Source organism: Marmota marmota, unplaced genomic scaffold (assembly GCF_001458135.2).
Source record: "Marmota marmota marmota unplaced genomic scaffold, marMar, whole genome shotgun sequence".
NCBI classification, from domain to species: domain Eukaryota; kingdom Metazoa; phylum Chordata; class Mammalia; order Rodentia; family Sciuridae; genus Marmota; species Marmota marmota.
In genome coordinates, this window is record NW_025999990.1 from 21,375,051 (window position 1) to 21,391,456 (window position 16,406).

At 38.4% G+C, this 16,406-nt stretch overlaps 1 protein-coding gene across 1 annotated transcript in view; it reads left to right on the top strand.

The window, feature by feature from the left end:
- Epg5 (ectopic P-granules 5 autophagy tethering factor) overlaps positions 1-16,406 on the top strand; it is a 98,440-nt gene that overhangs the window by 36,434 nt on the left and 45,600 nt on the right. The window contains exons 14-24 of the mRNA XM_048806289.1: positions 1,215-1,379; positions 3,343-3,462; positions 4,558-4,817; positions 7,195-7,335; positions 8,408-8,552; positions 8,782-8,979; positions 9,346-9,456; positions 10,633-10,755; positions 11,734-11,900; positions 12,928-13,149; positions 14,996-15,119. Coding sequence (XP_048662246.1) covers positions 1,215-1,379; positions 3,343-3,462; positions 4,558-4,817; positions 7,195-7,335; positions 8,408-8,552; positions 8,782-8,979; positions 9,346-9,456; positions 10,633-10,755; positions 11,734-11,900; positions 12,928-13,149; positions 14,996-15,119 — 1,776 coding nt within the window. The remainder of the gene's footprint in view (positions 1-1,214; positions 1,380-3,342; positions 3,463-4,557; positions 4,818-7,194; positions 7,336-8,407; positions 8,553-8,781; positions 8,980-9,345; positions 9,457-10,632; positions 10,756-11,733; positions 11,901-12,927; positions 13,150-14,995; positions 15,120-16,406) is intronic.

The following is a 16,406-nucleotide window of genomic DNA, read 5'->3' on the forward strand; positions in this document are numbered from 1 at the left end:
AGATAAGGCCAAATATGATGCAATTTTTGATAGTTTAAGTCCAGTGGATGGATTTTTGTCTGGTGATAAAGTGAAGCCAGTGTTGCTTAACTCAAAGTTACCTGTGGAAATCCTTGGAAGAGTTTGGGAGTTGAGTGATATTGACCATGAAGGAAAGCTTGACAGAGATGAGTTTTCAGTTGTAAGTAACTTAATGTTCTTAAAATAGAAATATCATAATGGTTTTATCATGTGAAAATTTCCCCTTTTAATTAATCCTTAAAGGAAAACTATGTTTATCAAATTGTTGGTATAAACATTTTTATCTAGAATTTATAGGTAGTTAATAAATATTTTAAAATAAATGAAAAAACAAAAGAAAATATTTTGGACATTAGTTTAAATAAAATATTAAAATTGATTTTACCTGTTTCTTTTGATTTTTTAAAAAAAATGTGACTATTAGGAAAATTAAAATTCTACATATGGCTTGCATTGTATTTCCATTGGTCAGCATTGTTGAAGACATGAAATGAATGGCTATTCTGATCTCTCTCCCTTGAAACAAACTTTATTACATGAATACAGATTTATTTAGTACACATAGATAGATCATTTAAAATAGTGCTGTAAACTTTTTATAAACAGGATTTTAAAAACTTGTTATGATGGAATATTTCAAATACAGAAAAGAGAAGAGAGAGTAGTATAATGAACCCCTGGGTATCCATTATCCAGTTTCAACAGTTATCAACTCTTTTTTTTTTCTTTAAGTTATATATGAAATTGTCAAATTCTTGATTGATCTTGTTTCATTGGTTCCCCATTCACTCCTTACCTCCCCTTCCAACTGCTTTGAAAAAAATAGCATTTTAAAATGCTACAAATGGAATAAATATTTATAGTACATTTTAAAAAATAAATTGAATGACCATCCCTTGATTTATTATTTTTAAATTTGTATCTTATTATGGTGGTTTACCTAAATTGAAGCATAACCGATTTACATATTGAGAGATTATCTTTATCAAGATTACCTTTATACTTTTGGTACATCATCAATTTTAATACTGATTTGATTTGGTTGTCTGTAATTTCAATTTTACTCATCTAAAAGTCAAATAAAACTCTGCTTCCTTTTGAAGAAAAATTTTGGCAGCATCATAATGCATTGTGATAACAGAGGATCATCCTCAAATCCTGATTTTAATTATGATTGTTTTCTTTTTAATAAGGTTTCGTTATACTTGTTTAAAGAATTGCCTTTGTATCTCTGGCGACCTTCTGCTTCGGAGCTAGCTGTGATTCGGGGTTGGTTATTGAATCACAACCTGACAGCAGTGAAGAACAAACTGGCCTGTGTTATTTTAGAAGGACTGAATTGGGGATTTTCTGAACAGGTATGTGTTAAAATCATCCCCAGAAATGGGGGATTCTATGAGCCTCAATTTCAGGGAAGCATTTTCTTAGAACAGTAACATTTCCAAATACTATACCCAAGGTCTGCACATTTTCTTTTTTCTAAGATTTTATTTTTTTAGTTGTAGTTGGACACAATACCTTTATTTATTTATTTGTTATGTGGTGCTGAGGATCAAACCTAGGGCCCTGCATGTGCTAGGCAAGCACTCTACCGCTGAGCCACAACCCCAGCCCCCTGCACATTCTTTTAGTTGTATTGGAGTCTAGGATCTTTAATTCTGTTTTGCAGAGTGAGCATCTTCTAAATGAAGATAAATATTTTCCACATGGATTCTTCCCTTTATCCTTAGAACACATGTATCTGTTGTTTTATCCCTGGCTAATTACTGCATTTACTCCTTATTGCCTCCCTGCCTCTGGTCCCTTTTTCTCCTGTAATTTCTCTTGAATGTCTTTGCCAGAGTTGTTTTCTAAAACATCATCAATTAATTAGGAGCCTGAGTTCTGAGCCAGTCTGCCTGGGTTCTAATTTCAGTTCTGCTACTTCCTCTGGTATGACACTGAGCAAGCTTCCTGCATTCTCTGGACCTTAGTTTCTCATCTGTAAACAGTGAAATTAGTAGGCCTTCCTCATAGTGTTGTTGTAAGAATTTAATGAGTAAGGACATGTAAACATTTAGGACAGTTCTTGGCACATGTTAATTACTTGATGTTGTAGTCATTATTAATAGTTTATTAGTAAGGATATCATGTCTCCAAAGATGCCACATCAAGTGATTTTGACTATTTCATAACCTTTCCTGTCTCTTTACCATAGGCTTATTAGTTAGCTCCTTGATAAAAAATATTAATATCTTAAAAGAAAAATTGGGGAGAACTCAGCCATCTACAACTCTTCACCAGCTCTGTTCTGGGCAAGTCATTTAATCCTGGCAGTTGTCTTTTGTGTTTTGCATTAATCTGATGCCTGGTATTTAGACTGAAGCCAGGGAGTTTTCCTCTCAGGGGCTCCCTGACCTCCTAGGACTGGAGAGCTAGCAGGGGCAAGCATCAGGGGCTGTTCTTCACCTTCACATTCTCCTGTTTGTGAACAGAGCCCCCAGGATCCCTTCCGCCAGAGAGCTGCATTAAGATTTCCCTGTGGGAGTCTCTTCACTCCTGCCTTAGAATTGGGAGCAACATCTTCTATGCAAGAGTTAGGAACTGACTTTTTCAAAGCTGCAAAGGAAGATGGGGTGGGAAATTTGTAGGCTACTTGAGGCTCTTGAAGCATGTTTTATCTGTGTTGTTATTATTGTTACTATTTTTGGTACTGGGAATTGAACCCAGGGGTGCTTTACCACTGAGCTCCATTCCCAGCTCCCTTTTTTATATTTATTTTTAAAATTTGAGATAGGGTTTCACTAAATTCCTGAGAACCTCATTAATTGCTGAGGTTGTCCTTGAATTTGTGATCCTCCTGCTTCAGCCTGCTAAGTCACTGGGATTATAGGATTATATGCTTTACCTATATTATTGAACATCTTATTATTATTGATAGTGGAACAAGAAAAGGGAATGTAGACTTAATTTGTTAGTTGTTTTCCTTTTTAATTAATATCAAGCATTTTCCTGGTTTGTGGCAGTGCCCTTAACTTATAACTTATACCACAGTCTTTGTAGAGATCTAGAGTCGGGTGGGGGATTAGATTAAAATACCAGTTTTAGTCTGGGGTGAGGAATGACTCAGGTTCAGACCTCTCTTGGTACAGTATAATTGCTCTTTAGATTTCAAAATTTTTCCTTTTGTCATTTATAACTTCACTGTTTTAGGGGATGTAATGCTTAGAATATTTGGTTTTTGTATCCAAGACCCTGTTTTACTATTCTGTCTGTATTTTGGGTCAAAGGTATTTTAAAAAGTCAAGTGGGTATGTTTGTGATTATTTCTCTCTTTAAAAGGGTATTCTTCATCTGGATCAAACAGTTCATTCTGAAGTGGCCTTAATGGTTCTAGAAGCTTATCAGAAGTACCTTGCGCAGAAACCATATGCTGGGCTAATTTCTGAAAGTATGAAGCAGGTATTTCTTCCTCTTTTATATTGAAGACATAAATTTTTGTTTACAAATAGACTGGGCATTTGAAGCTATAGTATTGATCCTTAGATTTTTCTAAGAACATCACTGGCAGTTTAAGATATTAACATTGATTTCTATGGTTAAAGTCTTCTTTCTTAAAAAGTCGCTCCTTTATGATCATTTTGGTATCATACAGTTTAAGTTGAGCAGCAGTGATGTATGCTGGAGCTCACTTCTACTAGCTCAGGTGAACTGACTGTTAAATTTTCAGAAACTTTGCAAGCTAGATTGTTATTTTAGTCTGCTTTTTCACTGTTGTGACCAAAAGACCTAACCAGAACAGTTAGAGGAGGGAAAATTTATTTGGGGGCCCACAGTTTCAGAGGTCCATTGATGGCTGATTCCATTCCCGGGACTCAAGGTGAGGCTGAACATCATGGCAGAAGAATGTGGTGGAGGAAAGAACCTCAGGACATGACCATCAGGAAGCAAAGAGAGCTCTGTTCAACAAAAGGGCAAAATGTATACCCCAAAGGCATGCCCCCAGGAACCCACCTCCTCCAGCCACACCCTACCTGCCTACAGTTACCATCCAGTTAATCCCTGTCTGGGAATAACTACTGATTAGGTTAAGACTCATAACCCAGGCATTTCACCTCTAAACTTTGCATTTTCTCACGGTGAGTGTTTGGGGGACACCTAATATCTAACCCATAACAATTGTTAAACTATTGGTAGCTTGAAATTGATAGTGGTTTTTATCCCACACAAATTGGCAAATGCTTTGCTTAAATAAGACCTTTCATTCTTAATTACTAAATTTAAAAAAAATTTTTAACCAGCACATGATTTCATGAATATCAAATTTTATATCACTTCTCTTTTGATCACATTCTCAAATTGACTAGCAAGGAAGTACAAATGGTTATTTGTGAGTGAGAAATTGCTTTAATGCATTACCTCAGACATTAATTGTAGGCCAGCAAATAGTATATTCTCTTTCAAAGCCACTATTGATCACAAAAAAGGATGAGTAGATGTGGTTACAGATTTAATTTGTGTGCAACTAATGTGGTTTAAAATAAATAATTGTTTTAGGTTTCATATTTGGCCAGTATTGTTCGATATGGAGAAACCCCTGAGACCTCATTTAACCAATGGGCCTGGAATTTGATCTTGAGGTTAAAACTGCACAGAAATGACTATGGAATACAGCAGAATTGCCCAACTGTTCCCTTCTGCAGCATGGTGCCTGACATGACAGAGTCACCTGCATTTCATCCTCTCTTGAAGGCTGTGAAAGCTGGCATGCCCATTGGCTGTTATCTCGCCTTATCTATGACATCTGTGGGCCACAGGTATGGTGTTTGGGTTGAACCTCTAGAGTTGCTTAACCTTATGGGTAGGAGTTCTACAATCTCATCTTCTACTTACCAAGAGCTAAGGTCTCCATTAAATCTATAGGGAGGTAAATTAGAGCTAAATAATAAGCCTGGATCAGTGGTATCAAGGTAAAGTGCTTTCCAAATATACTCAAGATCATTTACTCTCACTAAATAAATAAATGTGTGTATAGTGTATGTATGTATATATACACAAAACCACACATGTATACACACACATATACACCCACAAAATATATTAGAACATATATTTTAAATAATTCTGTAGAGCTTCCTTATAAAAGGTAAGGACTTTGTCTTGTTCATTTTTATGCCTACAGAACTTGTACTTGATATTCCACAAATGCTGGTGGATTGAATGAATGTGGGAAGGAGCATCTGGTGTCTGAGTGGGAAGGGTGAGAGGAGGGGAAGAGAGGAAATACTCCTGAATGAAGCCCATGATTCCTCATGGAGAATAAAAGAGATCACATAGTTGGTAGGGTCAAATGTTGGGAAAGATTTGAAAGCTGGGTAAGAGAGGGTAGAACTGATGAGAGAAGGATAGACTTGTTTAGCCTTTAGGAAGGTATCTTTTACATTGTTTCCAGTAGGTCTAGTGTCATAAACGGTTTTCTGAACTTTTAAGTTCCTCATCTCTAAGATGGGAATAATAAAGATAACAGACTTTATGAGTTTCAAGTGAAAAAAAAATATATCTCATATTTAGAACAGTGCCTGACATGTGAGTTCTTTGAGGACAGTCTTCTGAACTTGTTTCATGATTATTTCTCTAATTGCTAGTATCCATTCTGGGACTATAGCTCTTTAGTCCTGATATGGGTTCTCTGCAAACATGCTGATCTGTTTAGTACTGATTACTGAATCCTGAATGGAAACAAGGATGAGAATAAGTGTTTCCTTTTGAGGTTCATTACACCGTAGTCATCTGGGATGTAGATGTTCTGGAATAGAGAAATAACTTAAAAATAATCTTATGCATGAGATTGGGGTTGGGGATGGAGTAGACAGGAACATAAGTTATATATGAATATAATATTACAGTATGGAGAATAATAGCCAGAAAGTCACTCAGCATCTTTCCCATACTAGAACGTTGCTTTATTTACTGTTTATTTTTATCTAGTATTTTTCCTTTGCTCTTTTTTTTTTTTTTTACAGTTATGATGTATGTGTAATTTTGTGGCTTGTTTTTCACTTTTAATATAGTAAGTATCTCCCTCATGGTGTAGCCTTTGCATTATTGTTATTTGAAATGATTTTTTTTCCTCTAGAGGTGAAACAATGTAACTAAACTGCAGAATTAGGAAAGTGGAGGAAAAAAATCACTCACTTCTGCCACTCCAATACAGTGAATATTCTGATGTGACATCATCCCTGTTTTTCCCTCTTTATCTAATTTTTTTACTACTAGTTTTAATTACAAGTATAAATTTTTATGGGCTTTTCCTCTATTATCATTATAGTGGAAATATTTTCATGTTGTCTTTGGCCACCATATGTATTATTTAAAAGTGACCCAATAAGATTACTATTGAATAGATTTTTCTTAAATTTACTTAATTCATTTCTGTGTATAAATTTTGTAGCTATAAATAAATAAGAAAATGAATCTTAACATGGATTATCATCCACATTTTTCCCTATATTTGAGATTATTTCTTAAGTACAGAAAGAAGATTTTTATGACATATTGGTTCTAGAAGCTGGGGACAGTGATTACACGCCTGTAATCCCAGGTACTCCAGAGGCTGAGTCAGCAAGATCCCAAGTTTGAGGCCAGCCTTAGCAACTTAGTGAGACACTGTCTAAAAAATAAAATGGTCTGGGGATTAACTTAGTGGTACAGTGCCCCTGAGTTCAATCCCCAGTACTGGGAGAAAACATGGTTTTAGGAGAAATTTGCCAGGTTATATTGACAGATTGATCTCACTTTCAAATCTTTCTTTTGCTGGAGTAACTTCTAGGAATAGTCAAACAAAGAGCCCCATAGCTCTTATAAGAAGCCCTGTTTGAGAAGCTAAATAGGGGAGTGGCAATCTCTCTGAACTGGAAATTTGCAAACCTGGGTTCTCATTTTGACCCTTCCCTAGTAAATTATGCAAATTTGGGCACAATATTAATCCTTTCTCATCTATAAAACAGAAATATAGATAAACTTTTAAGTTCCTTTGTACTTCAGAGTTCTGAGTCTAGTATTTTCTTGTGAAAAATGGACATTAAAAGATATGTTGGAGACTGAGGTACTCCACAGTGTATGATCACTCACTGGAAGAACAGAATTTAAGGAACTAGCTACCTTATATGCTCATTGCCTTTTTGTTCTCCATAGCATTGAGAAGTTCTGTGCAGAAGGCATTCCACTGTTGGGAATTCTGGTCCAGTCGAGGCATTTGAGAACAGTGGTCCATGTCCTAGATAAGATTCTACCTTTGTTTTACCCTTGCCAGTATTACCTTCTGAAGAATGAGCAGTAAGTATGTTCTGTCTGCGGCAGGAGACACTTTAGAAATGGCCCAGTGAACAAATATGACTACATTTGATTTCTGAAGTAAAATGAAGAGAATGATATTTCAGCAATGTATTTTTTAGAGGCAGAAAACTTCTGCGACCCAGTTTAGTATGCAGGTTAATGAACAATGATTCTGGTAACAATTCCAATTTAGTGTCACAAAAGGCATCTCCTTCTCATTTAACTTGAACTGGCTTATTAGAATTTATTAGTATTTAAAAGAGCAGTTATTTCCTTGAGACACCTGGGAACAGTATTCTTGACATTAAGCAGCGATGGCTTTGTCATTGGAACAACAGCCAAACATGCTGTTTTTCATCGCCTACGGTGTGTATAGTGCAGTGTTGTGAATAAATAAGTAGGAAGTGGGAAGAGGACCACCTGTTCAGGAGTGGGGAGCTGAGCATCTGGCTGGGCCTCATGAAGAGTACTGAAAGGGGAGGTGAGGCCCTTTGTGGACCCCATAGTGAGGACAGGTAGTATATCCAAGGAGGGCATAAGGGGAACATTCCAGTTTTTCTGTTGCGTATTTTTTCATTCAGTGTGTCTCAGACTTGCTTGGTGATGAGAGTCACCAGAAGGGGCTTATTAAGTATGGATTTCCAGATTCCTCACTTGGAGCTCTGACTTCAGTAAGAAAGGATTAGGGTCTGGGCATCTTGGGTGCTAGGGAAGTTTGGGAATCAAATGACTTGGAACACATTGTTGTTTTTATTAGTGGAGGCGGGAGTGCAGAGGAGTTGGGATGCTTGGGGGTGTTTTTCTCTAATGCTCTTTACCCTGCATGTGTTTGTGTGTCTTGGGCCTCTTCATTAAACTTCTGTAGGCAGACAGAATTCCTTTTAGCCCACATCAAATGTGAAAAGCTTATTCTTCTGAAATTCTTGAAGATTTATCAGAACCCATAATAGAGCTTTGGTCTAAAAATGGGGCCAATTTAACATTTTTTCTTTATCCTCATGAGTAATTAACTGCTGGCAGTTCTGCTAACTCCTGATCAGAAGGTACAGTGTGTGATCTGTGTGCTCTGCAGGTTTTTGTCACACTTCCTCCTCTTCCTCCACTTGGACAGTGGTGTACCTCAGGGTGTCACGCAGCAGGTCACTCACAAGGTGGCACAGCACCTCACAGGAGCCAGCTATGGGGACAACGTGAAGCTTCTCAACAGCATGATCCAGGTCAGGGCCCTTGCAAATCCCTAAATACACTTTCCCCCATCTTCCAACCCAAAGCCTGTGGTGTGAGCACATTAATGATGTGGTCATTTAAAATAATTTGTACAGTGCTTTTGGCATAGAGAAGCCCAACTGATTGAGGCTTTAGTGGAGGTAGATGGCATTTTGTTATTGTTTTGAAAATGGGAGGCTGGTTATTACCTTTCACGTCACCCAAGCCATTTCTGCACAGGCGCACATATCTGTAAGCACGCAGCCCAATGAAGTGGGTCCTGTTGCCGTGTTGGAGTTCTGGGTTCAGGTCCTCATAAGCCAGCATCTTTGGTACCGAGAACAACCCATCCTCTTCCTCATGGACCACTTGTGTAAGACAGCCTTTCAGCTGATGCAGGAGGACTGTGTACAGAAGTTACTCTACCAGCAACATAAGGTAACCTGTTAGTTTACATTTTCATCATTGGCTAGATAATAGTTTTCTAAAAGCTTCTCCTAAATGCACAGTTATTGGTATTACCGTGTGGTCACTACTTTTTTAAAGCTTTGCTTTATGGGCGTCTTGTCTTTCCAATCATATCCATTAGCACAGATCCTATGCAACTCAAAGGAAAGGACACTCAGGAAAGGACCTCTGTAGTGCACTGCCTGGAAGAGTTGGTGCAGCTGGCTCATTTTTGAAATCTGTGTTGTATCATCATCTTTCACTCTAGTGGGATAATCACTAACACTCTTGGAAGAGTCAATGATGAAGTTTTAAAAAATCCTGTTCTGTTTGTTCCACCCCTCCTCCCTGGTGTAGAATGCTCTAGGTTACCACTGTGACCGGAGTCTGCTCTCTTCCTTGGTGAGCTGGATCGTGGCAGGCAACATCACTCCATCTTTCATAGAAGGCTTGTCCATGCCCACTCAGGTATGAAGTCCACTGAGAGGACCATTTGTGATCTTTGTCAACTTCAATGTTGTTATCATCCTTATTAATCTATTACTAATAGTCTGCAATTGCTAACATTTGTTTAGCACTTAGTACACAGAGGTATGCTTTTCCACTTGGCAGCCCTCTGCCAAGCCCTGTCTATTTTAGAGGTGTTAACAGAGGTTGGGCCAACAGCTTGACTGCTGAGAGGTTAAGAGTGGTGGCCTGGAGCCAAATGGCCCAGGTTTCAGTCTTGGTTCTTCCATTTGTTAGCTGTGTGCATTGGGCCACCTGCTTACATCTCCGTCTTCAACTGTCAAATGAGAATATGATTGCTTTAGGTAAAGCATTCAGAACCATGACTAACACATAGCACTAAGTATTGGCCCTTGTTATTGTCATCTTTATTACTGGTGGCATTATTTTCCATCACTATTACCACTTCTCAGACTGTATAATAAATCATGTCTCTATTTCATCATTTAAATCACTGAAATCAACATTTCAGTCTTACTTCCTGTTCTTCCTCATATCTCTTTTGATTGAGCAGAAACCGGCTCCTTGCTGTCACCTAGACCCATCTCTGCTTCCCCACCTCCATGCCTCTGCCTCAATTTCTCTCAGAGACCTGCTTTTCCCACCTGTCTATGCAGAGCCTTCTTTGATCCAGCCCTTTGCCTCCATGCAGTCCTCACCACTGCTCACAGTTTTGGTTACTTATATATTAGTCTTGTCTACTCTAATAGATTGGACATTTCTTAAGGACAGAGCCCATGTCTGGCCCTCTTTTCTGCCCCTCACGCATACAGAACTTGTCCAGTAAATATTGTTGGGTGAATGAACATCCTTCTTGAAGTAGACTTTCCAGATGAGTTTAACATTTTCCAGTTGTCTATTTTTGTTTTATTCTATAAATGTGACAAGAATATAGGTAGGTATTAACTATGTGTTAATTTTACAAACTAAATATTTGCTGACTGAGATTGATCATTGAAAACATTTTTTTCCCTGCAGTGCTGGGGATTGAACTCAGGCTCTAAATGCATGCTAGGCAAGTGCTCTACCATTGAGCTACAGCCCCAGCCTTAGCAAAGATTTTAACTTCAACTCAGGATGATTGTATCAGTTGAGTTAGTGGTTCATTTCCTTCCCCTTTCTCTGGTGTCATCATAGGTCTGGTTTGCATGGATTGTGCTGAACATGGAATCCATCTTTGAAGAGGACTCCCAGCTCAGAAGAGTTGTTGAAGGGGAATTGGTTATAAACTCTGCTTTTACCCCTGACCAAGCTCTGAAGGTGCAAATAGTAGTTCTGCATTCGAGTGGTGGGGTGGCTTACACTGCGGTGCTGAGGGATTTGGGATTCACCTTAACATGTGAACTTCTGTGTTTTCTTTTCTTGTGAATATTTGGAAATCCCAAACACCCAACCAGTATTTAAAACATTTGTGTAATTGAAGTGTATACTTGGCTTCCCGAAGTTCATTTAGCAACTGGCCTCATACTCAATAACTTAGAGGTGTGTTCATTGCTCAAGTGAAGGGGATTGCTGTTTTCTTGAAGCAATTGCCATTGTCTCCCAGGTGCATCAGAATCCCCTTGAAAACTTGTTAAAAATTAGATTCCTGATCCCAGCTTTTGAGAGTCTGAATTGTAACCAGGAATTTCTTTTTAACTCCCTAACTGATTCTTAGGCTCACTAATGTGTGAGAAAGACTGAAATAGGGCTTTGGATTTAAAGACCATCTTCTTTTTTTTTTTCCTTTAATTTAAATTAATGGTTTTATTTATATCGTTATCATTAAAGACTGTCTGTTTTAGATGCCATAGTATATATTTTGAGTTTGCTTTTGAGTTTCAGAGCCTCTCCAGGAATTCAGTATTCTTAGAAGTCCTTTTAAAATCTAAAATTTCAAAAGACTGATAGAGTTTGACAGTGAGATTGACTTTTGTTTGATTTTCATATCATTCTATGGCCTTGCTCTATAACATTTTTCACGCAAGAGAATTTCATAAATAGAAGTTAGTTTAGACTAGATGACTCTTAAGACCCATTTTGGTTCTGGGGTCTGTGAAATGTCTTGACAGCAAAAAGTTGCTGCATGTGCCTTGCTACCAAGGAGGTTAATGTGGCAGTGAGTGGGCTGGAGAAGTGAGTTTTGTGTGACTTTTTTTTTTTATTGAATTGAAAACAAAATGTTTAGTATTGCATTTGGGTCACTTAGAGTAAACTGTCTGTGTCCGTTTCTTAGCTAAAGCTTCTTCTTTGTTGTAGAAAGCCCAGGCCCAGCTGAAGCTCCCGATCGTCCCGTCCCTACAAAGGCTGCTGATTTATCGCTGGGCCCACCAGGCTCTGGTCACACCTTCTGATCATCCTCTTCTGCCACTCATCTGGCAGAAGTTCTTCCTCCTGTATCTTCACCGCCCAGGACCACAATATGGGTACGGTACCTGTGAGTCCATTCCTGAGACTGTGCTCTTACAGTGGAGTGTGAATCAGCATCATTCTTTGGTGACTTTAAACTAGAAGTCTTCCTCACTCTCTGTTTAAAATTTATTAGAATAGATCTTTTTTGAGTTTGAGGTATCTTGAAGCAGCTTTTCTTTACCATTCTTTGTCCCACACTCCGACTCTGTGCTTTAAACCTCTGGAGATGGTAAAGGGAAAGAAACTTCTTCAAACAGAGGCTCCGTGTGTGACCACTGTGGGACTTGGGCAAGGTCTTTTAGACAGGGTATTTTGAGTAGCTTAGGGCCTTGCTAAGTCTGGTCTCAAACTTGTGATCTTCCTGCCTTAGTCTCTGGAGTTGCTGGGATTATAGACATGAACCACCACACACACCTTCCCTGCCCTTTTTATTTTTGATTTTGAGACAGGGTCTCAGAAAGTTGCCCAGGCTGGCCTTGAACTTTTGATCCTCTTGCATCAGCAGTGCCATCATGCTGACTTTATTCTTTTTAAAAGTACTTTCATATATAGTTCCACCTTCTCTCTAGGGGATATGTTCCAAAATCCCCTGTGGGTCCTTGAAGCCATGGATAGTACTGAACAATAGATATGCTGTTTTCCTTATATACACACATACTTATGGTAAAGTTTAATTTATAAATTAGGCACAGTAAGAGAGTAACAATAACTAATAATGCATTAGGACCATTATACTGAATATATACTGAAATAAAATTCTTTTAAACCTAAGCATTTTTTATTTCTAGAATTTTCCATTTAATATTTTTGGACGAGGGTTGATTGTAGGTAATTGAATCCACTGAAAGCGAAACTATGAATGAGGAGACACTACTGTACATATCTTGTGGCATCCTCAAAATATCCTTTGAGGTAGAAGTAACAGGTATTGATTTAGTGGTGTGTGGATCCAGCCATAGTAACTTGCCTAGCTGATTGACTGCCACATAGAAAGAGGATCTTGTGTTGAAATGTTATAGATCTGTGCTTTTATTTTTTAAGGTTACCCATAGATGGTTGTATTGGAAGAAGGTTTTTTCAAAGTCCTGTTCATATCAACTTGTTGAAAGACATGAAGAGACGCCTGACTGAGGTGGCCGATTTCCACCATGCTGCGAGCAAGGCCATCCGTGTTCCAGCAGAGGGCAGTGAAGGGCTACCAGAGAGCCAGGATGTCACCCCTGGTTACCTGACTTCTCCAGAACTGCACACAGAACTCGTGAGGTGTGATGGTCATTTAGCAGTTTCCCTTTGTTGTTTGCAGCGTGGGTCCTGGGCTGGCACAGTTAGCTGTGGTTCAGTCTCTAGATGTTACTCTTACTCCTGTGAGATTGAATCCACATGCTTTGATTCATATTGGCATATTGAAATGTTTTTCCCTTATGTTCCTCAAGAGAGAAGTGATGCAGCCACTTGGATATAGCGGGAATCTGAGTGATAATCGGTGTTGACAACCTCTTCTATTTCTCCTTATTTTTTTTTTTTTTTGCCAATTTTAAATACAGTTTTATTTAAGACATTGCATTTTCCACTTACAGTGTTTATGAAGTGCAATGGTATTTTCTTTCTCTTCTGTTTCTTCATGTAAACATAGAAATAAACCAAAAGAAATTGATCACAGCAGGCACACAACTAAAGCCTTCTAGAAGAGCTCTTTAGAAATCAGTGACCCTGTTTGGGCTCTATAAATGTGGTTCATAGAGTCACCCTGTGGGATTCAGGGATCCACCTGGGGTGGTGGTAGTGGTGGGGTCAAACTTTATCAAAATGGGAGGTTGGAGAACTAGGAAGTAGGTTTGGGTTTTATTCACATTGTTCCCTCACCTTTCATCTATAAATTTAATATAAACCAAATATTAATCTTATAAATAGGATTTAATAAAAATGACTCTTAATACTTAACTCTGACTACAAAAATAGCTTGGTGGGGAAAGCCAGCATTTTATCTGGCACTGAGGCCTCAGGCTTACTTGACCTTAGCCCCTCAGGATTTGTTCTCAGCCTTCAAAATAATTTCTCCCCTTGCTTGGATGAAGGAAAACTCATTTTTTTTAAAAACCAGGCTTAATCTCTTTGAACATTTCAGATCAGCCAAAGACTTTGATACTCCTTCTGTCTCTCTTAAATCCACCCCCTGTGGTGTTTGTAAAGTGGCCATCTATCTCACTGAGTCAGAAACTGGAAGCAAGAACTACACACATACCAACCTCTTCCCTTTGGGCCCTCACAGCCCTTCCATGTCTGACTTCTAGACACCCTGCCCTGGAGGTAAAGGACCTAGTCTTCCACTTCACTGAGCATGGCCACGTGCTGATTTCTGGTCATTTGTGTGTGCCAGCTACTTTTCTAGTTCTGTTGATGGAAACAACTGCTCAGAATATCAGTGACCTTAGCTAGTGGACTTTGTGCCTTGTAAAAACAAAAATAAAGGAAACATAATTATATTTTTAAAAAAGTTTTTACTGGAAAATCAAGTTGTTGTTTTTTAAAAAAATTTTTTTTAAAGCCTGACTTTGTTTATTTCTTCTTAATGGGAACAGGGTGCACACATGGCAGTGAGTTTGATTTATAATTCCTCAAGTCAGGAGCTGGCCATGGAATCTCTGGCTGGCAAGTTCTTTCAATGCAAAAGGTCTCTGAAAGAGAAAATTTGATCATTTGAATGTTATTTTCACTTTTCCAAACACTAGGGCTTACTGTGACTGAATTGTTCAGGAAAGCAAAGCTGCAAATTCAGATTCTAGGGCTGTGGTATAATCATCTCCTTCAGTTACTTTTTCTGTACACTGTGTTTAACCCTGTGTTAATAATGGAGCTCCCAAAGACCCTTCTTTAGACCTTTTTTTTTTTTTTTTTTTTTAAAGCAATTATTGCATCAGATTTTAACGATCAGGGACAGTTCTCTACTGCTGGACCATGAGTTTTTTTGGGAGGGGTAGTGGTTGTTTGGTATATTTTCTGGATTGTGGGCTTTCTTTACCCTGATAGACTTGTGCCAGAGGTCTTAGCAATGTAAGAAACTTCATCTGAACATTTAAAAACTCACATAACTTATGTTTTTATCTTTTAGGCTCTTCAATGTATATATATTATGGCTAGAAGATGAAAATTTTCAAAAAGGAGATACCTATATCCCTTCTCTACCAAAGCATTATGATATTCACAGGCTAGCAAAAGTGATGCAGAATCAGCAGGTGAAACTATGGCATTGTCTTGTTGAGCATTTCTGAATGTCATTTGAACCAGTCATAGTTACAATCTCAGGGTGAAACCACTTATTGATATGGAAGTGGGTGGTCATGGGAATGGTCATTATTTCTGTAGGTTTTCTCAATATATAAGTGATTGTGTTGAGAGGATATTACCTTTTGAATCTCTAGCCCCACTGTGACTTCACCTGGAGGCCTAAACTCATTTTTGAGCTTTTTACAACTTCTACATAGTCTTTCTTTGACTGTTTGTATTCTTTTTTATTTTAAATTGTCAGCAGCAGAACACTTTTAAGCAATCATCTCTACCATAAAAAAGCTCAGGGAAAGTTTAAAAATATTTTTATTTTTTGCAGTTCAGGATTGAGCCCAGGCAGGACCTTATGCATACTTGGCAAATATTCTACCATCAAGCTATATACCCAGCCATTAGTGGAAAGAATTTTAAGCATTCATAAGTTACACAGGCGGTCAGTTGCAGGGAGGAGACGAGGAGCTCACCCTTGTCTTTGAAGAGGTTTATTTCTTGATGTCCTTTCTAGAACCACTTGATTCTAGTCTCTGTGTGTCCTAAGCTGTTTTCTTTCTGGCACCCAAAGATGTCTTTGATCCTTTTTCAGATCCAAACCTCTAATCTCTGGTTTCTTAAAGCTTCTGTGGCCAGCTTGAGATAGGGCTGAGGTTGGGGGAGACATGTCTGTCCTATTCTGGATCCCTTCTTCTAGAGCCTGAACTGTATTGGGCATTGACCCCAATGTTGGAATGTGATTTGAGAACCTCTAAGATTTGAGAGGCTTGCCATTGGACCCTTAAGCCTACCCACTTCCACATAATGTGTAATACTTCCTCTCCTGTTGGTTCTGCTGTTTTCTTTTCCTTCCCTTTCTCCCAGGGGTACTTACTGAGTGCCTTATACATTCCAAGAGTTTAATGTCAAAAATACAAAGAGATGTGATATACTCTCTGCTTACAAGGAGCTTCTTATCAAATGGGGGCCTAAACATGTATCACATCTGTGATCAAGACTGGGAGTGGAATGCAGGGTGCTGTGGAAGCAGAGAGGGGTGGCAGTGGTGGGAGACCTATGAAATGAGCCTTGGGGATAGATGGGTCTCTTGCAGACTAGGCAAGAGCTCTCCTGCTGAGCCACTTCAGCAGCCCTCTTCTGAAGTATTTATTTGGAGAGCTATCGAAATAACCCATCAGTGATTAAATGGATGAATTAAAAATATATTGAGGAACAATCAGTAGATTTTATGATGGGTTAATTAC